The sequence below is a fragment of the Folsomia candida genome, unplaced genomic scaffold, assembly GCF_002217175.1.
Source record: "Folsomia candida strain VU population unplaced genomic scaffold, ASM221717v1 Fcan01_Sc019, whole genome shotgun sequence".
Classification (NCBI taxonomy): Eukaryota; Metazoa; Arthropoda; class Collembola; order Entomobryomorpha; family Isotomidae; genus Folsomia; species Folsomia candida.
The window spans coordinates 2,633,092-2,655,708 of record NW_019091211.1 but is presented as its reverse complement, the minus strand read 5'-3'; the positions used below and the strand labels follow the sequence as shown (position 1 = coordinate 2,655,708).

General features: G+C 37.6%; 3 protein-coding genes across 4 annotated transcripts; 2 read left to right on the top strand and 1 right to left on the bottom strand.

Annotated features, from left to right (window-relative positions):
• The first annotated feature begins 4,025 nt into the window (after positions 1-4,025).
• On the top strand, positions 4,026-17,579 carry LOC110857492 (insulin-degrading enzyme). Its single transcript, XM_035858151.1, has 18 exons — positions 4,026-4,351; positions 4,770-4,889; positions 4,962-5,049; positions 11,482-11,651; positions 11,878-12,212; positions 12,697-12,897; positions 13,006-13,143; positions 13,262-13,371; positions 13,611-13,827; positions 14,103-14,218; positions 14,488-14,632; positions 14,859-15,099; positions 15,351-15,442; positions 15,514-15,634; positions 15,799-16,097; positions 16,395-16,604; positions 16,768-16,947; positions 17,310-17,579. Exons 1-18 carry the CDS (start codon positions 4,093-4,095, stop codon positions 17,391-17,393), a joined length of 3,126 nt encoding a protein of 1,041 aa, XP_035714044.1. The 5' UTR covers positions 4,026-4,092; the 3' UTR covers positions 17,394-17,579.
• Positions 17,580-18,060: 481 nt separating this feature from the next.
• LOC118438323 lies at positions 18,061-18,764 on the top strand. Its single transcript, XM_035858289.1, has 2 exons — positions 18,061-18,244; positions 18,455-18,764. Exons 1-2 carry the CDS (start codon positions 18,145-18,147, stop codon positions 18,751-18,753), a joined length of 399 nt encoding a protein of 132 aa, XP_035714182.1. The 5' UTR covers positions 18,061-18,144; the 3' UTR covers positions 18,754-18,764.
• A 6-nt stretch (positions 18,765-18,770) lies between these two features.
• On the bottom strand, positions 18,771-21,222 carry LOC110857648 (regucalcin). Of its 2 annotated transcripts, XM_035858288.1 has the most exons (5): positions 20,947-21,222; positions 20,162-20,371; positions 19,738-19,827; positions 19,424-19,536; positions 18,771-19,337 (listed from the first exon to the last, which is right to left on the bottom strand). In XM_035858288.1, exons 1-5 carry the CDS (start codon positions 21,113-21,115, stop codon positions 19,062-19,064), a joined length of 858 nt encoding a protein of 285 aa, XP_035714181.1. In that variant the 5' UTR covers positions 21,116-21,222; the 3' UTR covers positions 18,771-19,061. The 2 variants fall into 2 exon arrangements, with proteins under 2 accessions (XP_035714181.1, XP_021961941.1); XM_022106249.2 differs by having other exon boundaries at positions 19,424-19,827; positions 20,947-21,221.
• Positions 21,223-22,617: the final 1,395 nt, after the last annotated feature.

The following is a 22,617-nucleotide window of genomic DNA, read 5'->3' as shown; positions in this document are numbered from 1 at the left end:
TATTTAACATGACCAGGCAAAATAGACAAACTACACGCAAAATATTTGCTTAGGCGAGATTGTCACCGGTAGACTATTTTCGCGCCTTGAGGCATAGAATAAACCTCCATTCCCTAATTTGTTAAGTAATCAGAAGTAAACAAAAAAAGGAAATTTACCTGCGTATTTTCACGTATCTGAGGAAAATTGCAATTATTACTGAAGTAGAGGCGTAGAGTAATGCTATTGGCCAGGTAATCCCAAAGAATCCATTGAATTCCCAGAAAATTAGAAGTGCAAATGGAAGAGATATCAAACCAACAGTGATCAACTCTTTTGCAAACTTTATAATAATTTAATATTTAATCCTTTCGTACTAAAATATTAAAATTAAACTACAAGATAGAAACCGGTAATTTCTATTTGTGGAGGTCTTAAATTTTTTATCACACTCATCGAATGTTCAAGGAAAATATTGTTCATCTATGTGAATCATATGATGTCTTTTTCGACTCTTACCCCATGTAAGGATTGTTTGTAGTCTATGTCACTGAGGTCACACATTTTATGAAAATCACTAAAGGTGTAATTTTGTCCTTTTTCTCTTTGCAGTACGTGTAACAATGTTTCTTTTTTGTACAGTACACCATATCCTCTCTTTTTCAATTTATACAAAACCTGCCTTGACCCATGCAGAATTAAATCACTGTCCTAAGTTATTACAAAATCAATAATGTTATGTCTTTCCAAATGATAAATCTGTGAATCGCTCTCATACGGGCTAACAATGTGCTGTATGTACTGGCTCATTCCATTTGTAAGCAACACGTTTGATCGAGTCCCAGAAAATAGAGGTGCTAAACCCTGCTCGCTGGTGGTGGCTGCCTAACCATGTATTTTCTTCTCTTTGATATGAGAACACCACACAACTTATGCTTTGTCAATGTTCCCGGCCACGTAGGAACACAGAATTATTTAGTGCCGTCTACACAAGCAGCCCATGTTAATTTTACCTTTTCGAATAATCGCCAAAACTCCAAGACGGACAAAAATCGCGTGGGGTTTTAAACGTTTTTGTTTCCTCAGGCCCAAAGGCATCGATTGGCTTATCTCCCTATAAGCGATTTTTGTCCGTCTTCTCGATAATCGAGTTTTTCAATACATTTTAAATTTCTGATTTTTTTGAATTTTTGAATTTTTTAAAATTTTTCCTATCAATAAATGATCAATGAATGAAATCCGTAAATGTAACCTACCCCTTTGAACCTAAACTTTGGCGACAAAAGCATTTTCAATGCATTTGCAAATTTTCTTTCAACTGCAGTATCTTTGCGAAAAAAATTAATTTTCAAATTTTGATTTTTATGATATGTTTTATTTTATATTATGCATCTCTGATACGATTGTGGACAAGATATAAAGTATGGGTGCGACGACGATCGTGTGGGTTGAGATGGAATGAGCCTACTGTACTTATCATGACAGTAACGCACAATTTCGTTCTTTTTTTAACTTCTCTGAATTTACGTAATCGTTTAAGCTCATCTATTTCCTCGTTTAATTCTATCACCTCGGCTTTATTTTTTCATGTTGTTTCTGTCGTTTTTTTAAGTTTTAGGTTTTGCTTCTAATAACTGGCCATCAAATATTGCTACGTAGTATTGCTACGAATATTCTACTATTAGTGGTGCCATTATGAATCAGTTGTTTAAACAGTTGGCAGGTATAAGTCAACTGGATCTGAATTTGTAAATGACTCTCACGGATATCTAATTTTGAAAAGAATAATTGTTGGTGACGTTTGTATTTTAAAAAACGTCTGCATCTATACATATGTAACAGAATTTCTAAAAATGTATAGCTTATACCTTCAGAAGTAGTTGCGACACGATTTCGCTGTATTTTTGGTTGGGGTCCTGTACTACAAATTGTAGACCTTCTAGTCAATTGTGGACACGAGAGTAATTAATATTTTGTTTGAATGAATAAGAAATTTTAGAATATTCTGACGACTAAAACTTAACCATAAGTTTTATACGTTGAGACGAGGCTTGGTTTAGTTTGGTCATTCGGCTTTCACAAGCATCAATCTGGAAACATGTGCAATTAAACCCATTTGTCTAGCTATCCAATAATTTGCATATCGTCTCGAACGATTCGCGATGAAATGCTGCATTTTGATTTTTTACACATGTCGAGTTAAGCATATGTAAGGGATAACATGAATGATGACACAGGGTTGCAAGAATTGCTACTTTTATATAATTGTAGGATACAAATCTTCTTCTAATTACCATTTCATCCGCTACATAGATAAATATTTGCTGACATTTTATTATTAAGTAATTCTATTTATTTTTCCCGTTCATATCGTTTTAATTAGCATATCTTATAATTAGTTAATTATATGTAGGTCTGACTCAAGGGTAATAATTTATTCAAAAGAATATTCTATCTTACGAGGGAACCTCTTATAGTGCCCGGAGCTCCCAGCATAACCACTATGTACATTCGACGTAGATTTTAATACTAGTCCGATGATGGGACAAAATTTCCGTGTCAAAATGACATTTCGTCAAGTGGTGACGACTTTCGTGACGCGCCGAACGGTCACTTTCGCCCATGCTTTCAAAAGAGGAACGCTTTTCACCACTCGCTCCTCACTCATCTTACTTAAATCTCAACCGATCTACTCATGAGTAAACTCGCATCTAATTTAACTGTATTTGAATTCTTGACAAAATCTTCCGCAAAACTCGGTCGACAATTTCAACTTTATTAACTGGAATTGATGAAGCGTTGGAATCCCCTGAATACCTGTCCTTTGCGATTTTAAGAACAGTCTCACAAATTGATACAATTATAGACATTCTATAATTTTTAAACTTCGAATATTTCAAGGTAAAAAATAATATTAAAAGGCTACAAATAGTAAACAAGGATTATATTGTCAACACAGTTAAATTGGATGCGAGTTTACTCATGAGTAGATCGGTTGAGATTTAAGTGAGATGAGTGAGGAGCGAGTGGTGAAAAGCGTTCCTCTTTTGAAAGCATGGGCGAAAGTGACCATTCGGTGCGTCACGAAAGTCGTCACCACTTGACGAAATGTCATTTTGACACGGAAATTTTGTCACATCATCGGACTAGTATTAAAATCTACGTCGAATGTACATAGTGGTTAAGCTAGGAGCTCCGGGCACTATAAGTGGTTCCCTCGTTAGCAACAGTGACGTGCTTGGTTATTAAATGTAAATTTTAATCAACACGTTCTCCGAGCTTAATATTTCAATTTTATAGAAAGAAGTGTCAATTTATAAACTATTTAGCTTGACATTAACAATTCTTATAAATTAGGTATTTATTGTTACATAATGTTATAAACGTATTAATTACTGTTAGCAATTACCGTTAGATATCCACTATCATAAAAATACTTGACAAATTACTTTGTAGCGAGTTAATCCAATTAACTGAAAATGATTAATGCATACATTCTTATAAATATCTGTTATTATTAATGATTTGATTTAATGGGTATTCAATAAATATACAAAACTCAAATTTTATTCAAACCTGGATTTATTTGTCAATCTGAAATTGCTCAAGTTCATTTTTTATGTATCCTACTTATGTATCGACATAAGTAGGATACATAAAAAATCCAGCCTACGTATTTATGCATGCATACATATGTGCATACATATATGCACAACTTAAACACAATTGCGTAAAAACTTTAAGCTATATAAAAATAATGATACATTTTGCAGGGCGTTAGATTTTTCAAAATTTGACATTATTTCTAAATTAAATTTGATTAACTTGATAAAAACCTTTCATTAAAAAACTGAATGTCCTGCATGGAACTAAAAAAATATATTTTGTATGTATTTATTTATGTATGTGTGGCTTGTGTAACAGATTTGTAAATACAGCTCATTCTTAATTAACCTCAATTAGATTAAAGTGATACTTTATTTGTCCAAACTAAACCATGAAATCTCAACTGCATTAATCAATTCACTTCTTAACTCACACTACGCCAGACACAGATAAAATACATACATGTCGGAAATTCGCAACTTTAATTATTCCAAATAAAAATTTATCATGGTTTTCACCCAGAATATACTTTTCATATTTTTGACCACGGCCCTGTTTCACTTTTCCATGTGTAATCTAATTTCTGAAAATGAGATAATTCCACAAAACGAGACAACCGGGGAGTCTATTCTTCTCGGCGAGATTTCAAAACCGCCCCTGGATCGGCGCACGTATCTTGGCGTGCTTCTTCCCAACGGGATGAAAGTGATTCTAGTCAGTGACCCAAATACGACGAAGGCTGCCGCTGCGTTGTCCGTGTCAGTCGGTAAGTAAATTAAAAAGCGATCATTAAAAAAAATTTTAAAATAAAATAATTTGCGAAATTTTGAAACAAAAAATGTAAATGGTTTACAAAGTATAAAAAGTTCAGCTTTGTAAATTATAAAAAAATCAAATAGTTTAGCAATAGGGGTATTCATTTCCAGGTCGCATCGTTAGTAAAAAAAAACAAAGCTCGCAAAAGATGTTGACCGGAAAATTCTGTGCATATCCAAGCCTAGCCATTTTTTTCAAATTCTGTTCCGAATGGAACATGCGAACTCATAATACCGCCATAATTGCTACCGTTCTGCTGGAAAACGATTCAAATTTGCAAAATATTCGCATAAATACAAATGTTGAAAAAGGAGCCTCTTGTACATGACTGGCCTTTAATACCTCAGAGTAAAATAATTTTCTCACAGGGAGCATAAACGACCCGGACGATTTTTTAGGGATGGCACATTTTCTCGAGCACATGCTGTTCCTCGGTAGCCAAAAATATCGTGATGAGAACAGCTTCCACAAATTCATTTCAGAACACGGTAAGGAAATGAAAGTAGTAGAGATTGATTGCAGTATTTTTACGCAATTTGGAGTTTTAATGATTTGAAAAGGTGGGTATTCCAACGCGGCGACGCAGTCGGATAAGACTTACTACTACTATCGAGTTTCGCCATTAGCATTGGAGGAATCTCTTGACAGGTAATCAACTGTTCAAAATATAAGGAGAGAGATGCTCGACTGTTGGAGTATTTTCAGCTACTGATTTATTAAACGCAGCTCATTGTCATACATATAAGATCATCATCTAAGTGATTCAACTTTTCATGCATGCATTTATCCACCCATAATATTAGGTGGTCAAGTATGTGCAATGATGCACATTTTAGGGACATAATTCATATTATAACATACACAATCAGGGTTATTTTTAACACTCCCTTTAACAATTATTTACGTATGAATAATAATATGATTGCTTGGTATATTGATCTCCGTGAGAGGCTGCTCCTCAGCTTGGCGTTGAATCCGTTTAGGACACATATTGCATTTCTTGACAAGAAATACTATTGCACACAGAAAAACTACTAGTGAAAATAATATCCCTAAAATTAACACTGCTATTTCTGATGCTGTCCAATTGTCATCGCTGAATGAGAACACCTGCAGATTCCTGGCTTCTTTTTGAATCCATTCGTCATTTGTGTTCCAGATTTCATTTAAGTCTTCACTTAAATGACTCCAATTGACTCGCGGATTCAAGTGCCAGTTTACGAGTTCAGAAAAAAGAGGATCTTCTCGCTCTTTATAGACGACACGTAATATATTTCCCTTGAATTCAACCTCGTTCAGAGTGAATGTCAAAGATATTGGCAATGTGAATACTTTGTCTGGACATTTTACTCTCCTCTTGCCCACCAAGTACTCTCCTCCTGGACAATATACATGATAAAGACTGTCAAGTATTTTTACTTGTACAAACTCTTTTTCATCTCCAATTGCCGAAATCTGACACTTCTCAATCTTATAGAGTTTTCCTCCGTTTGAGAAGGACGATTCATTTCGACACTTGTTTGAAGTCGTCATTTCAATGTTGTTGTGAGCTTTTTCATAATAAGTCTCATACACATATTATTCTCCCACATGCAATGTGGCAACAGTCGGGCCTGAGTATTCCATACGACAGGTTAAATTATCTCGTTTCAACATTAAGAAAAACGGATCTGCTGTTAGTTTAGTGAGATTTTTGTTCACTATTGGCACCGAGAAATCCAAATTTATTTGAGTTCTCTCCTTGTTCATTTGGCATAAGTGAAATATTCCAAACTCCACTGGACACTCGTCTCCACAAGGCAGAGTGAAATTCAGATATTCCAAAAGGTCAGGAGTCATTTGTTTTTTCTTCCATGCTTTTTTCGTGTCCCAAATCACTTTTCTCCCCTCAACCAATTTACTTGTGAGGTAAGAGATTAAATATTGTATGGTTACAACTCCTTCCTTAAAGTTGTTTAAATCATTCATTGTTTTCTGGACTTGGTAACCAACTTTAATTATCTCCATTTTTAGAACTTTTATGTGCTGACGGTCTTCATAAACTTGTCTTTCAAGTTTATTGAAAGCAAATTCTAGTTCGTCTTGTCGAGTTTCTAGTCGGTGTGTCTCTGCTATTGCATAACTGCCCAGTCCGATCCCAGCACTTCCAACACAAGCGACAAGAATAAATCCCACAACGACAGGAATTACTCTTTTTTGTCTTCGCCTCCCTTGTGGTGGAGAGCAAATATCTTCTAAATTATTTAGAAATATTTTGTCATATGCTGTTTCACATTGTTTTTTCATGATGTTTGCAATTCTGGGTTCCAAATCATCCAATGGCAAAAAATCGCATGGTGAAATTAAAGCGATTCTCATATTTATCGCATGAAATCCGATCACCACTGGTTCATAGCTCTTTCTCCACAAAACAGGACTTCCCTCTTTGTGTAAATCGGTTGCTCCAATAGTTAAAAATGAGAGCAATAAAGCCATAAAACTCCACAATAAACTGGGTCGCTTTGGGTTGGCAATAACACTGCACAGTGCTCTTCTCTTCTCTCCCTTTGCAGGAGGAGGAGGGACCATTCCCATCAAATATCTTTTCGTCTCAAACGACTCCCTCACCACTGATTTGGTTAAAATATCAGCAGGTTGAACTTTGTCAGGCAAATGCTCCAATACGACTTGGTTTGTTTCAACCAGATCTCGGATGAAGTGATGCCTAATGTCAATGTGTTTTGATTTGTCGTGGAATTCATCATTTTTCGCCAGTCTAATTGCACTCTGGCTGTCCGTTTTTAGACAGATAGGTTCATTTTCCAGTGAAATCATATCTAGCTCTAAGTATAATCTGGTTACCCAGACCGCTTCTTTTCCAGCGAGAGCTAAACCTACATATTCAGCTTGGCAACTGGATAAACTTATGCAGGTTTGTCTCTTACTCATCCACACGATGGGAGAGTTGTTGTGAGTGAATAATACACCCGATGTTGATTTCCGTGAAGTTGTGTCGGAGCCGTAATCTGCATCTACGTACGCACAGACGACGTCTCGGTCTGCCTCACTTTCAGTGTACATAATACCAAGAGATTTTGTCCCTTTTAGGTATTGCAGGATTCTTTTTGCTGCATTCATATGTAGTTTGTTGTAGCTCCCAAAAAACCGGGATAAATAATGCGTGGCATACGCAATATCTGGTTGTGTACATCGCACTAGAAATAATAGTGAACCAATGAGTTGTTGAAACTCTAAATTTGGGTCACATTCACTCCCGTCAAACTGCAAACCAGGCTGCATAGGAATTGGTAGTGTGATGCAATCTTGCATTCCAAATCTCTCAAGCAAATCCTCGATATACTTGGTCTGGTGCAAGAATATTCCTTCCTCCACTTGTAAGATTTCAATGCCGAGAAATCTGACAAGGGGTTGAATTGTAACTTTGAATGAAGCTTTTAACTTCTCAATTTCTGCAAGCAACTCCTTTTTGTTTTTACCAGCAAAGAGTCCATCGTCAACGTATATTACTACGTATATTTTTCCCGTGGATGTTGTTTTCATAAACAAGCATTTGTCGCTTTTGGATTGTACATATCCCATTTCTTTCAGCTTTGCGCTAAATGTCTCGAACCAAGCCCGTCCTGATTGTGGCAGTCCGTATAAGGTTTTGTCCAATATGTAGACCATATCAGATCCGATTTCATAACCTTCAGCTTGTTCCATGTATACTTCTTCTTTTAGTTCTGAATTCAAGTAAGCTGTTCCTATGTCGAATTGTACTAATTTTAATTTCCTTGCTGCTGCTACAGACAACAAAGTTCTGATCGTCTCATATCTGCTAACTGGTGCAAATGTTTCAGTGTAATCTACACCTTTGACTTGGTTAAAACCCTTCACCACTAAGCGTGCTTTAAATTTCTCAATTTCACCGTTTGGATTGTGCTTAATTTTATAAACCCACCGGTTTTTCAGCACCTTTTTTCCTACGGGTCGTTTTACAAGTCTCCATGTTCCATTTTCAGAATGACTTCTCATTTCAGAATCCATCGCCTCCTTCCACTCTCCAGCATATTTAGAGCTGAGAGCTGCTGAATAAGTTGTTGGCTCGGTGTTTGTTGCGTGCATAGCTACATTTGCGTCACCGCTGCCGGCTTGATAAAACTTCCTTTGTTGCCTCTCCCTTTTGGGTTTAGAGGAACTGGGCTGTGGTGGGAGGGAGGTGTTCACAAAATTACGGTCTTCTTGTGATGCTTCCCATTGTATCTCATCTGCCCATGTTTCGTTGTGCTGATGAACTTTGGGGTTAGTTTGCTGCGGAGAATTGCTTGCTGACGAATAAGTCTCAGCTTCTTCATCCTCTGTCTCACTTGCCCCGTCTGTTTGTTCAGTTTCATCATTTCTTACTTCTTCGGTAGAAAATGTAGTAATAATCTCATCAGGTTCATCGTTAGTAATGCTCTCTCTTCGAGAAGCATTTGTTTCGATAAAATTCACATGTTTAGCTTGGTAGTGATATTTTCCTTCCGCTGGATCATACAAAATGTAGTTCTTTGAATTCGCATCAAAACCAACCAAAATGCATTCTGTAGCTTTGTCATCGAATTTCTTTCCTTGTCCATTTGTTATGTGAGCGAAAGCTTTATTCCCAAAAATCCGAACATGCTGTAAAGTAGGTTTCTTTCCTATAACTTGTTCGTATGGAGTTTTTTCTGTATTTTTCGTACTCAAGGTTCTGTTGAGTACGTAGCATGCAGTTCGGATTGCATCCTCCCAGTGCGATTCATGCAGCTGACTTTGGATCAGCATTGACCTCGCTGCATCTTGTTCGATTCGCATTTCACGTTCTACGAATCCATTACTGGGACTGCACTGAGGTGAGTTGAGACCGAATCGTATTCCTCGTTTAGAGAAGAAGGATACCAATTCTTGGCATTTGTACTCGCCCCCATTATCCGATCTGAACATCTTCACGTTATTTCCGTTCTGAGTACGCATGAAGTTAATCGCATCTATAACATTCATTGCGGTTTCACCTTTTTTCTTTTGGAAATATACTTGTCTAAAGGTGATGCTTCGTCCTTTACTACAAGGAAGTACGAATTTCCATTTTTCGAAATTGCATTTGCATAACCAAGATCGGAATGTAAGCATTCTCCTGGCAAATACTTTACAGTTTTTTCAACTGTAACGTAACTCTTCTTCTTGGACTTTGCTTTCATGCATATTTCGCACTTGAAATTCACATCCTCTCGCTTCATATTTTCCAGGCCATACGCAGCCTCTTTGTCCTTAGTATCGTTCAGAAACTTGGAGTTAATATGAGCTAATCTCTCGTGCCATACGACAGGCTTGATACAGGCCATCGCTCTGTTTACAATTGGCTTGAATTTCACTATTTGAAGACCGTCTCTTCGTTCGGCTTCAATATCACGCTGTCCATCGCGATAATAAATAATTTGATTATTTCCGCTTTTGCTTACTACTAAGCCTTTGTCGAGAAGAACATTTTCTGACAGTAAATTTGCCCCCCCTGGCACATATTCAACTTGGTAAATAGTTATTTCCACCCAAACTTTGTTAATAAGTGCTTTCACTTTCACTGCTCCTACGCCTTTTACAAGCATGAGAGAGTTATCGGGCATGCTGACCGATTTTGGGCATGGGTATTCTTTATATTCGAAAAACCAGTCTTTTCGCCCACAATAATGGCGATTTGCACCAGAGTCATTTATCCAAAGGTCACTTAGCCCACCAGCCATATAAGCTCCTTCTGATTTTTCATCAGATTTCTGTTCCTTCTTTGCAGAATCTTTATCTTTGAAGGTGCACTCACTTTTCCAGTGGCCCTTTAATTTACAGATGTGACATTTAGTTTTCTTTTTCAGATCACTAATTTCTTGTCTGGTTCGCTTTGGTCGCTCTTTCTTGGCTGCATATGCTTTTGATGTCTCTTCGACATGTGAAGCATTTTTGTACGTCTCGCCATCTTCTAACTCCCAGGTTTTCAACCTGGAGAGAAGTAGAGCTGATGTTTGTTTCGCAATCTCAACTGACCTCCAGGCCTCTCGAAATTGGCGAAACTTTTCGTCCATCATACTGGAAATTATCCTAGCGACCTCCATCTCGTCATCAATTACAGCTCCCATACTTCGCAGTTGGGCGGCATAATTTTGTATTTCAATCATTGTTTTAACTGGGGACTTGCCTGAGGTTACCATAATGCTGTAATATTTCTGCCACAGCACTTGTTTGCTCTCTCCACTGATGCTTTGGTACATCGTGTTTAGTTTATTCCAGATTTCATGGGCATATGACGAAATATTTCTAAATAATTTAGAAGATATTTGCTCTCCACCACAAGGGAGGCGAAGACAAAAAAGAGTAATTCCTGTCGTTGTGGGATTTATTCTTGTCGCTTGTGTTGGAAGTGCTGGGATCGGACTGGGCAGTTATGCAATAGCAGAGACACACCGACTAGAAACTCGACAAGACGAACTAGAATTTGCTTGCTGATAACGTGTTCAAAATATAAGGAGAGAGATGCTCGACTGTTGGAGTATTTTCAGCTACTGATTTATTAAACGCAGCTCATTGTCATACATATAAGATCATCATCTAAGTCATTCAACTTTTCATGCATGCATTTATCCACCCATAATATTAGGTGGTCAAGTATGTGCAATGATGCACATTTTAGGGACATAATTCATATTATAACATACACAATCAGGGTTATTTTTAACATCAACATGTAATCTAAGTGCAATTTATTCTTGAATGCAGGTGAGGGTAACCCATGTTATAAATTTCTACACAATCAACCGTTATAACACGTACAATATAGGGTGGTTAAAATGTCACACTACAATGGAAAATTTTTCGATGGGAAACCATCGTAAATTTCCATTAGTTACAGAAATTTTGTCTCTGAAGTTCAACATTTTAAGATTCCATCATCAAAGTTCCATCAGTTTTAATGATAATTAATAAAATCTCAATCCAAAATCTTGTAACCAATGCAGATTTTGGGGCTTTTCTCATTAACAAATTTTCCATTTTCCATTTTCCTTACAAAACACACTTTAATTTATGTACTTTAAGATTTGCACACCTCTTCATCTCTCCACTTTTCACGGAAACCGCCCTCGAGCGAGAAGTACTCGCGGTGGAGTCAGAACATCAAAAATACATCTCCGACGATTGGAGACGCATCGAAAGAGTAATTGCGCAAACTGGGAAACCCGGGCATCCGTTCGGCCGTTATAGAACCGGTAAGTTCAAAAAACTCAAAATGCAAGGTCATCAATTCAGCCACGAAAAATTCTTGAATATGATTCGACATCACATTCTGTGATTAGAGAATTAGAATTTTTGGCGAATATTTCCGATAAATTTTATTGCATATTAATTCAACATTAGTAAAGCGGACAACCAAAATTGTCGCGGTCGACAAAAATTTTCATTTGTAAATATTTTTACGCATTGATATATTTCCAGGATCTCTTGAAACCCTGTGGACACACCCTAAATCTATCGGGTTGAATATCCGGGACGCCCTTTTGGACTTTCACCTCACCTATTATTCCTCCCAATTGATGAATCTCGCCGTCATAGGAGCGCAGTCTTTAGACGAACTTCAACTCCTCGTGGAGAAAGTATTTGTCAACGTCCCGCAAAGTAACATCACTCTGGAAGACGTCGATGGATCCATGACCCAGCTGTACGGGAGAGACGAACTCGAAGAACGGATTGATGTAGCCCCCTTGGGAAACTTGAGATCACTCCAGCTCATATTTCCGATCGATTATGTTCCCGAGTACTACAAAAATACGGTAATAGAAACTAACTCCAAAAAATTGGGACTACACTCCCTCGTCGCAGGATTGAACTTTTACAGAAATTTAGAATTCTGAGAACTACGCTACTGTGTGTCACAAATTCCCTCAAATAATGCTGACGGGGAACGTTGAGACTGGCAGTGGCGTAGTTTCTCAGAATTCTCAATCTCTTTAAAAGTTGAATCCTGCGTGGATGGAGAGTTAGTATTAACTTCAAGCGTTATCTTTAAAACAACGGGAAACAGCTAGTGTTCCGCACGAATCCCGAGTCCGAATCACCGTTTTTCAGGATTCGTCCATCTCGAATCCGAATCTGAACCAGGCATTTCCGAATCCGGGTACACGTGGACCACTAGCAACATAAATTTTAAATTTTTCCACAATTTCACTACCTCTTAGAACTTTTTTCAGAACGATCTTCATGCTAAACTACATAAGTTTGTAACGTGCTAACAACATGAATTTTCCTGAATTTCAGGCTCTCGGCTATCTTTCGCACCTCCTCGGTCAAGAAGGTCCCGGTTCTTTGTCCGCCTTTTTGAAGAAACGCCACTTCGCGGAAAGTGTTACGGTCGGCGGGTTTCTACCCTCGAGAGGTATGACGTTCTTCAAAATCCGTTTAGCCCTCACTCAAGAAGGCTTTCGAAATCTCAATCAAGTTGTGAAACACATTTTTCAGGTGATTTTATTTATTTGTTTGGAAAACCTAAGATAAAAATTATTTACTTTGGGTCATCTCATTTCGTCGGTCAATAATATGGGTTTTTTATTACAATTTTACATCTAGTGCATTACAATGATACGTGAAAAGGGTCCACAACTCTGGTTTTGGGAGGAAGTTCGTGCCATGAGTATGATGCACTTCCGCTTCCGGGATGAACTTTACCCTATCGATCTCGTCACAAAGCTGGCCACAAATATGATTGTAAGCACTGTTCCTAAATTTCCTTAATTAAGGTTTTCATAAATTTTATACGAGTACGAATTCGAAGGAAAAGGGGGACAAAAGTTTGTCAAAATTTTGAAAAAATGATTTTTTCTAGGTTTATCCCGTTCAAAAAGTTCTTTACGCGAACGGGATCGATCCCGATTTGAAATATAATGCAACCTCTATTGATCACACGTTGGGTCTCCTGACTCCGAGAAATTGCAGGTAAATTTACATGTACAAAAATAATGCCGTACAAAATTACAACTGGGCGTGTCGTTGACTTAATACTACTAGTTTGCTCGAAATTCCGCGAAATTCAAATTTTCCATCTGGTTAGCTTTGCCTTTTGGACCTATTGCGCTCTGCAAGCTATTCATTACAAAATCTGTGTATTTACTATCGGTCCACATATTTTCATCGACCAAACATCTATTTTAATTTTTTAAAACCTTTTAACCCAGACTTGTCGTAGCGTCGTCCGAACTCCAAAATACAACTACCCATAAAGAACACCATTTCGGGGTAGAGTACAACCGGGTAAAGATCGATGAGGATTTACTCCAAGAATGGGAAAACGTTACCCTTAATGACATTGACTTTCCGTCCGACTTCTATCTCCCAGAGCCAAATGAATTCATCGCATCAAAATTCGATCTAAAACCGCGCGATAATCAAAGTGTGAGTAAATATTTGCAGTATTGAGACCCAATTGAAATCATTGGCAAAATTTGAATTGACTAAATATGTACTCTCCATCCACGCAAGTTTGAACTTTTACAAAAATTTAGATTTCTGAGAAACTACGCCACTGCATGTCATTCCTAGAAGAATTTTACTTATGGGGTAGTGTGAGACTGACAGGGCGTAGTTTCTCAGAATTCTAAATATCTGTAAAAGTTCAATTCTGCGTCGAAACAGAGTACCAATTCAATTATAATGAAATCCCATCCCAGCTTGACGATACTTTCACCCCCCGACTCCTCATGGATACGACTTTCACTCAACTATGGTACCTTCAAGACAACATGTTCCTTCTTCCAAAAGCCAGCGTGACCGTTGAACTGTTAAGGTATGTAATTCCCGCAAAAATGTATGGCGCACTCCAGAGTTGAGGGGCCATCCATAAATTTTGTCATGCAAAAATCGCGATTTTCTGGACCCCCCCTATAACAGAGGCGCGATATCATTAGAGCCTTTGACCCCCCTCACCCCTCTGCGTGACATAATTTATGGACTGTCCCTGAGCCGGTCACCCGAACTTTGGATAAAGTATCCATCGGAACCGCCGTAACTTCGGTTCGGATAGATCAGATAAACTATGTGAATACATTTCTACAGCCCCATGGCATACGGGGACCCCTTGAAGGCCAACCTTCTCCTCCTCTGGAGCAAGCTTATTACACACTCACTCGCCGAGTTCCAATATAGTGCCAGCTTGGCCGGAATTCATTCAGACGTGGCTGCCATGGAGGGTGGTATTCAGGTGGGTTTGGGTTCCGCACCGATTACGGCATCCAAAATCTATACCAGTTTGCTAAAATTTTCCAAAAATTTTCCAATATCCGATTAATCGAAAACCGGTTTTTCAAAAATTTTCCGATTTTGAACGCCCTAGTCCCGATTCATCTCGCATCGCCCAAAGCGATCAGTTTATCCGAGTCAAGTAACGACCTACACTTGCTTATTTTTTGTTTTATTTTCGTAAAAAGCTCACCGTGAAAGGGTTTGACCACAAGTTGGGCGCATTTCTGGAAAAAATTTTAACCCGAATCCTCACCTTTTCCGTTGGTGAGGGGGATGACCAATCTTTCGCGGCTGGGAAGGACGCCGTCCTCGACATCATCGTAAACACGGGGCAATCGCAACCCCACGAAATGGCGGATCGAGTCATTCGACAATTATTTCTCGAGACGCGGTGGACACCTGGAGATTTATTGGATGCCATGGAAGGTAGAAAAATCTCTCAATTTTCTAAAAGCCTTGGGGAACTTCATAAATCATGTAACGCAAAAATCGCGGTTGAAAAATCTCGCCTACCACATAATTTGTGAACGTGCCCTTCAAAATTATTGAATCTATTCCACTTTCTAATTTTGGAATGGGATCAAGATTTCTGAATTCAATATTTTGTATGAAACGATGCAAAATTTTTTAGCAGGCACTATTTTCTTTACTTATTCCTGATTTCAATTATCTTTAAGACGTCAAGATTTCCACAATGCGAAGCTTTATCAAGGAATATTTAGACAGACTAAAGTTTCGATGGATGTTTTACGGAAATTTTGAACCTGAGGTGAAAACACAGTAAAATGATCAGTTATTGACTCTCGTTTTTGCTCTTTTAAATTGACATACATAAACCAGGAATGTGTCAAAATCGTTCAAGATTGCGAGGCCCTCTTCATCTTGAATGGGACACGCTCAATATTTTCCAGCCAAGCAAAAACTGTCCTCGCGCCACAACGAGTAATCCAGTTACCCGAAGGTTCGTAATTACACCGTTAGAAATCCAGGCTTAAAATAATTTCAAACGCAAATTCTATTATAAATTATTGTATTACTTCCACTTCCACTAACTATTACAATGTTAATAATACTAATATTGTACAAAATAAATAAGGTTTAGCACCATTTAAAATTTTGAATCAGGCGCCAATTTCCTCCATCGGGTTGAGCAGTCCTCACACTCGTCTTCCTGCACCGTCGTGCTCTTCCAAATCGGTCTGGACTCCTCGAGGTCGTCCATGCTCATACAGCTGGTATCCCGTGTCATGCACTCGCCCATCTTTGACCAGCTGAGGACCAAGGAACAGCTGGGCTACACCGTGTGGGCGGATGACTTCGGGGTCGCCTACTACTCCACGGTGTCACTAAGGATACTGGTGCAGGGGAGTAGAGACCCGACCTATGTGGAAGGGCGGATTAACAACTTTCTCGCAGATTTCGAGGTAATTTTCAAGAATTTTGGGAAAATTTTGAAACGTACATTTGAAATGTTCATATTAACATTTACATAAAGGGTGTTGATTTAATTCGCCCTTATTTTTTCATTGTTTGAAAACTTGTAAATAACTCAAAAAAGGTGAAAACTCGATTCTGTTTTAGATATTTGATTATTGTGACTCTTTAGTTGAAATTATTTTCAAAGTTTTTGCACAAAACTTTACTTTTTTACTCGGTTTTTGTAAATCCTGGCATTACATTTTCATTGCAAATACGATTTTGTGACGATGAATTTTTTGCAGAACGTTCTAGCAAATATGACGGAAAAGGAATTTCTTCGCCACCGCAAATCCATCTCCAACATTAGATCCAACCCGCCAAAAACAATGACGGACAAAGTAGCGACCATCACACGGGAAATTTATTCTCAGCGATTTAACTTTCATCGCCTTCAGGTGGATCTGGAAACCTTGGAGGGCATCGGATTGGCAGATCTTCGCCAATTTTTTACCGTTCGTTAATTCTACATTGTTTCCCAAAAATTATATGCGATTCTTTCATGAGTTTATCAACCAGGACGAAGTTACATTGCTGTGTTTTTTGTTGTTATTACGAATCAGGTCCAGAATTTTTTCCACTTTTCAAGATTTTTCAATTATACTTTATCTCACACAGGAACACATCTCTAACCCTAAAACGAGACGAAGACTCGCCGTCCACGTTTTTCCATCGGTTTCCCTCATAAATTCTACTTTTCCCTTGACCACACCTTCTGACGGAATGGGTGTGGCCTATTCTGTTTCCAACATTACCGGCGGGAACGACAACCTTTTTACGGCCCAAAACGAAATTATGGTACGTAATTCAAATTGTAATTATATCAAAGATTACGGCATTATGAGTATTACGGCAAAGTAGCATACTAATTAACTGCACATATTTAGCGGCAAATGTCTGCAATGTATGTAACCAGTGGGGATTATAAATTATGGTCGCGCTTTACATGATCAAAGACAAATTTTTGAATTGTGGTCCAGGATTTTAGACAGGAATTGATTGAGTTTGTAATTTAAAAAAAAGTTCAATGCTTTAGTTAATCGTGAACTTTTTTCGCTGGGAGCATAAGCTCGGCTTGAAAAAAGAAAGGTTTCCCTGACATACATAATTTATGTATGGAATCATACATAATTTAAAAACTCTCACTTCTTTTGTCCTAGGCCGATCTAATTGAAGACATCGTTTCTTGGAAGCAAACTATGCACCTTTTTCCCAATTCAAACCCATTCAACCCTTTGAATTAGAAATTATGGTGTCTCAAATGGACCGAATGGGAACAAAATACATCACGTACACATATGTTTTACCTTCATCCTAACATTTTTTTACCGGTTCCTACCTTTTTTTATTTTCGGAAGCGTCGTCTTTCTGGAAGCGTCCGGTATTTACTTCCAATTGTTAAATAAAATTGAAGTGTTAATGTATAAATATTCATACATATTTAAATACATATGTATATGCATATACATATATGTATATATTAATAAATTGACTTTTTTGTTACACTTTGTGGAAAATTTTAACCCGTTAATGTACCTCCACTTATTGTGCATTCAGTGATTTACTTACAATGTACATCTTTCAAGCATAGCCCGAGTCATTCAACAAGTTCTGCATTTTAAAAATAAGACTACAATGGATCGATTGGTATAACGGCTTAAAGCATTTTCTCCTTTAGTAAAAATCCTCGCATTCTTTTGTATATATTTAATTTTAAGTCCATTAAAATGGACACTTTTCAGTAAAATGTGCATATTTATGATCTTGTTATTTCTGGTACTTACATTTTTCTTTGTTCACGCCGCATATATGTACAAAATTATTTGCGTCACAATAGTCTGGTAATAAAGCCTGAAATATCGTTTTCCTTATTTTCACACAAAAGGGTCTCATTTCCAGTGAAGACGCCAAGCAGGAAAGTCGTACCTAGTTCACGATTTCTCGACGTTTATTCAGAATCGTTTACAAACTCACTAACTTCATATTTCATAAAAAATGGCCCTCATCTCCGTTTCTGCCCTCCTTATTTGTTTCGTAGCATTTCCGGGCACGACTCCGATAACCGTTACGATCACGAGAGATCAAGGATTTACTGGTTAAAAAATACAATACCTACACTTTTAAAAAGGATGTTACCCTTTTGAAAAGTAAATGGAGTGTCAATTATTCGAAATTAAGTAAACCATACTAAATCCAGAGTTACTTTAACCTGATAAAGTTGCTTTTCAGAAGGGTAGCATTATTTTTAAGGGCACAATTTAACCCCAAATTTTCGGGGTAATATAATATCAACGAATTCTCTCAGGTGACCGATGGGTGTACGACCCCCTCGAGTATAAATGCACCACGGCCCCATGGGTGAATGGGATCACGTGTCTTGGTCACAGTGAATGCGTCGTTGCCTGCCCCTCGCCCAACTGTCGCGTGGAAGGGGACAGACAATGCATCGTTTTCGATGGGGCGAACAACCACGACTTTTCACGCGAAGTGTTTGGAAATTTTAACGATTATTTTAACTCGCTTACGTCCTGTCAATGGTGGAACGACCAGTTTAAAAGTAAGCCGCGGAATGCGAGCTTATCTGATAGTGCAGATATCGCGTAATGATAAGTACAATTTTGTGTTTTGGTAATCATCATAATTTATTTTTTGGATTTATGCAATATTACATTATGTAATTTAATTTCTGATCCGATTTTGAGGTAGCCATTTAAGAGCGAAATTAGTGTTTCTAAGGATTAATTATCAATCCAATTAAATCTACTGTAACTAAATATGTATGTTGGACAATGCTTTCGAAATTTTAATTTTTTTACAGCAAAATAAATCCATCACTTTTCATCATCAATAAAGTTTAAAATTTTAACATGCTTGCGATTTCATGACTTGAAAATTTTGCATGTTATGAAATCCTATTCTGATTTGGCAACGAAATCGTGCAAAGAATTATTGCCAGCGTAACTCACTCCTCCCTGTGAGCAACCTTTCACACCGATATTTTCCACTTGGAACAGAGCTCCCGCATCCGGTCCAATGTCCGAAGCTTTCTCCGTCGGCATAAAGGCACCGGCGGTCGTGACGTACAAAATCTCCAAGTTTTTACCCCCAAATGTCGGGCAGGTTGCTCTTTTCGTTGGGATTTTGACACATCCAATTTGCTTCCCTACCTTCGGGTCGACTTTAATTACCTGTTTGCATATAAAAATTCAGATTTAAGTTTCCCAAAAATTAAATAGATATGAAGGGAAATTATGAATAATTAATTTATATTTACCCCTTCCCCACTAAACATAGAAATCCATAAATTCCCATCAGAATCAGTTGTCATTCCATCGGGAAAACCTGCAGTGTTGTTAGCTTCGAAGTCGAACACGATGCGACGGTTGCCTTTTTTGGAATAATTGAAAAATATGTATATGTTGAAAAAAACAAATTTCTGAAAATTTGTTAAAGTTTTAAATAAACTTCCATCCGTTACGTCAAAATCAAATGCTGCCAACTTTGTAGAATACGAATCGTTGTAGTACATTGTACAATTGTCGGGTGACCAGGTTAACCCGTTCGAAAAATCGATCCCACTCAAATGACCTGTTAACTTTCCATCGTTTCCGAGACAGTACAAAGTTCCCAGGTTGGGGTCAGCTTTTCCAGTTTCGAAACTATAGGGGCCAATGGTTCCTATTATTTTTAAAGCAAACATACTATTAGAATTTAGTATTTGTGTAATTTACGGCGAACATTTACCGCTAGAAATCTGGCATAGTTTATTGATTGCTCGGCATTAAAGTTGATTCCGCTTGGTATTACAATTATACCAGTCGGTAAAAATTTCCAACCGATACGGTTCAACTTCAATACCGAGCTAGTATTACTACACGGGATTACTCATCAACAACATACTGGTTGGTGCATATTATGTACTTTAATATTTAATTTCTAAGGGTGTATAATTATGTTTTAAATAGTCAGGAAAGCGAATTATGAATTTTATTGGAATAATACAAATTATTACCTGTCCAAAATCTTCCTGATGAGTCACATTTTCCATCGTTTAACCAATTTATTGTCGGAGCATCTTGGTCAACTGTGTGGACAGTTTTCAAAGTTGCTGCCCTTTCTGACATCCCGTCCCACTCCATTACGTTGAGCGTTCTGCCGATGCTGATTAAATATTTTTGAGCTTCGCCGCGCACAGGGACGACAGCGGGAACCCAGCCATCGTCTGAAAAAAATGTATTCATGATTTTCACAAAAATTTTAATGAGCGTACTCATTCTCAGGTCGACCTCCTTCCTTATACTACTTCGCAAACTAAGCATTGCAACATAATTTGTGAAATTTGCGAAAATTCTAAAAATTTTCTCAAAATATGATTATATAAATCATATTCTGTATTTTGTGACTCTCCTCACGACATTAATTTTTTGAGATTCGCAAGTTTGCTAAATTAATTCCGATCCTAAATACGCAACACGACGTTGCCGTGAGCACGCCCAATACATATTTATATTCTAATTTTGCAAGCCAAGAAGAAATCTTTGCAAATTTTATGAAATCGTACTAAATACTAATCTGAGTTCCTTTCTACATATTTTGCTTTTAGTTTTCCAACATTTAAATTTAGTTTATATGCAAAATGTATTTACGTACTTAAAACAATTAGTTCTTACAGATATACATACATGTACATATTTACATATGTTTACGAGGTTTTAAACACTGCATAGAAACAATCACTGAAGTAAAATTTTCGACTAATTATTTTTAACCTGTCAGATTTTTATGTATTCATCTCACCAATTTGAAGTCGGTAGCACTCCTTAGATTTTGGCACATAGAGAAAAACCGCTTGACCGGTTAAATCGACGTAAAGGAGTTCTTCCTTCTCGGCGTCCCAGTGGGCCCCTTCACCAAGGCCGTCGAAACACTTGACCGATCCTGGAGCAACTTTAAGAGAATATTCCATTCTCTTGCTTGACCGACAGAGAAACGTTTACTTATTGACCAACTGCTCCAACGTTTGTGGGAAGAATTGCATGTGGTGGATGAATGTAAAGTGGTGAATAGCAGATGGATTTTTTCATGCAGAATACATAAGACTCATGAACAATGCTTCGTAAGTGGGGTATATGTACCAAAAAACAGTTATGTTGATGCATATGTATGCGTTATCGACTAAAAAATATTGCTTATCAGAGTTCTCCTGTGGTAATACCTCAAAAACGTAGATTAACGTCATTGACATATTTATGTGGATTCATATGTACAGTCTCAGATCGCCTTATTCACCATTTAGCATAGCAATTTTAGTCACCAAATACTTAGTTTCTGCTAAAAATTTTCGCGTTGATAAACTTTATTTCCTATTCCTTCGACATGGTAACGCTGCACCGCCGAAAAATCACTATAGTTAGCGCCACAATATTGGTTCGCGTCGAACTCTGATTTACACCACATGCTGGAAAATAAGGCATGTCCCAGGTTTGGTTAGACAGTTGGATCATATAGTCTACTGCGCAATTAGTCTAGATTGTTGCTTAACTAACTTAGTTTTTTGAAACGCAATTTCAAGGGCTTCTAGCAGGTGTAAAGCATTTTTTATTAAAACGACGAAATTCAATAGAAATCGGGGTCAAAGTGAGAAATTCGCAAAACGAGTTTTTCACAACTAAAAAATTGACACTTTACATGACTCGACAATGACGTAGCAGTAATTCAAGACGGAAAGGTATCATAAAATGGCAAACTACCTTTATATTTCGAAGTATCAGGATGCCAAAAAGTGCACTTTTTAAAAATTTCCAGGCCACCTCTTTTCATAGCCACCAATTAAAACTCGAAAGACGTAAAAACACTTTTCACCAATAACTTTTCCACGTAAACTTGTGGCGCTGCTCGGGTACTGCTAATTTCAAAATGTTTACTCTGCAACATTAAAGTTCATAAACTGAGGGTTACATAAAAAAATAAACGAAGTCTCCAAAAGTACGTTAAGGGCCAAAAAAGCAGACTTCAAAAAAATTCTAAAAAAGAATGTTGACAAATGTCAATAAAAATTAATGTTATTTATGACGGCAACTACGGCGAAGTAGATCTCTCAGAGACTTCGGGATGGAAATTTTTTCACTCGGCCAACCCCTCTGACGTGGAATATCAACATGAATTTAAAGTGAAAACCAAATTCCTTGTGAAATTCCTAGTTTGGTTGGGGCCGGACAGTTTTGGCAACATTTCGCCAGCGTATATTTGAAAATGTACCATAAATACAGAAGTAAACAAAGACGACTGTTTGAAGCGGTCACAGGTCTGAATAAGGAAACTTCATAATCTGGATGAAATTTGACCTTGGCCGGACCTCACAACCACCCATTACGCCAAAGTTTGGACCGCGCAATTTCGGGTTGAATGTGTCGATTTTGTCTTTTAAAAAGATAATCTCTCAAATGTCCCTCAATTGCGACGAATCGA

What these genes read in the sequence shown, in the direction of transcription:
- LOC118438323 (XM_035858289.1), top strand. Translation starts at nt 18,145, where the DNA reads ATGGCCCTCATCTCCGTTTCTGCCCTCCTTATTTGTTTCGTAGCATTT. An exon ending in GAGAGATCAAGGATTTACTG is followed by an intron (nt 18,245 to 18,454) that starts GTTAAAAAATAC and finishes GAATTCTCTCAG; the next exon opens with GTGACCGATGGGTGTACGAC.
- LOC110857648 (XM_022106249.2), bottom strand. Translation starts at nt 21,115, where the DNA reads ATGGAATATTCTCTTAAAGTTGCTCCAGGATCGGTCAAGTGTTTCGAC. An exon ending in GTGCTACCGACTTCAAATTG is followed by an intron (nt 20,372 to 20,946) that starts GTGAGATGAATA and finishes CATTTTTTTCAG; the next exon opens with ACGATGGCTGGGTTCCCGCT. An exon ending in ATCAGGAAGATTTTGGACAG is followed by an intron (nt 19,828 to 20,161) that starts GTAATAATTTGT and finishes TAAAAATAATAG; the next exon opens with GAACCATTGGCCCCTATAGT.
- LOC110857492 (XM_035858151.1), top strand. Translation starts at nt 4,093, where the DNA reads ATGGTTTTCACCCAGAATATACTTTTCATATTTTTGACCACGGCCCTG. An exon ending in GTGACCGTTGAACTGTTAAG is followed by an intron (nt 14,219 to 14,487) that starts GTATGTAATTCC and finishes ACATTTCTACAG; the next exon opens with CCCCATGGCATACGGGGACC. An exon ending in CGGCCCAAAACGAAATTATG is followed by an intron (nt 16,948 to 17,309) that starts GTACGTAATTCA and finishes CTTTTGTCCTAG; the next exon opens with GCCGATCTAATTGAAGACAT.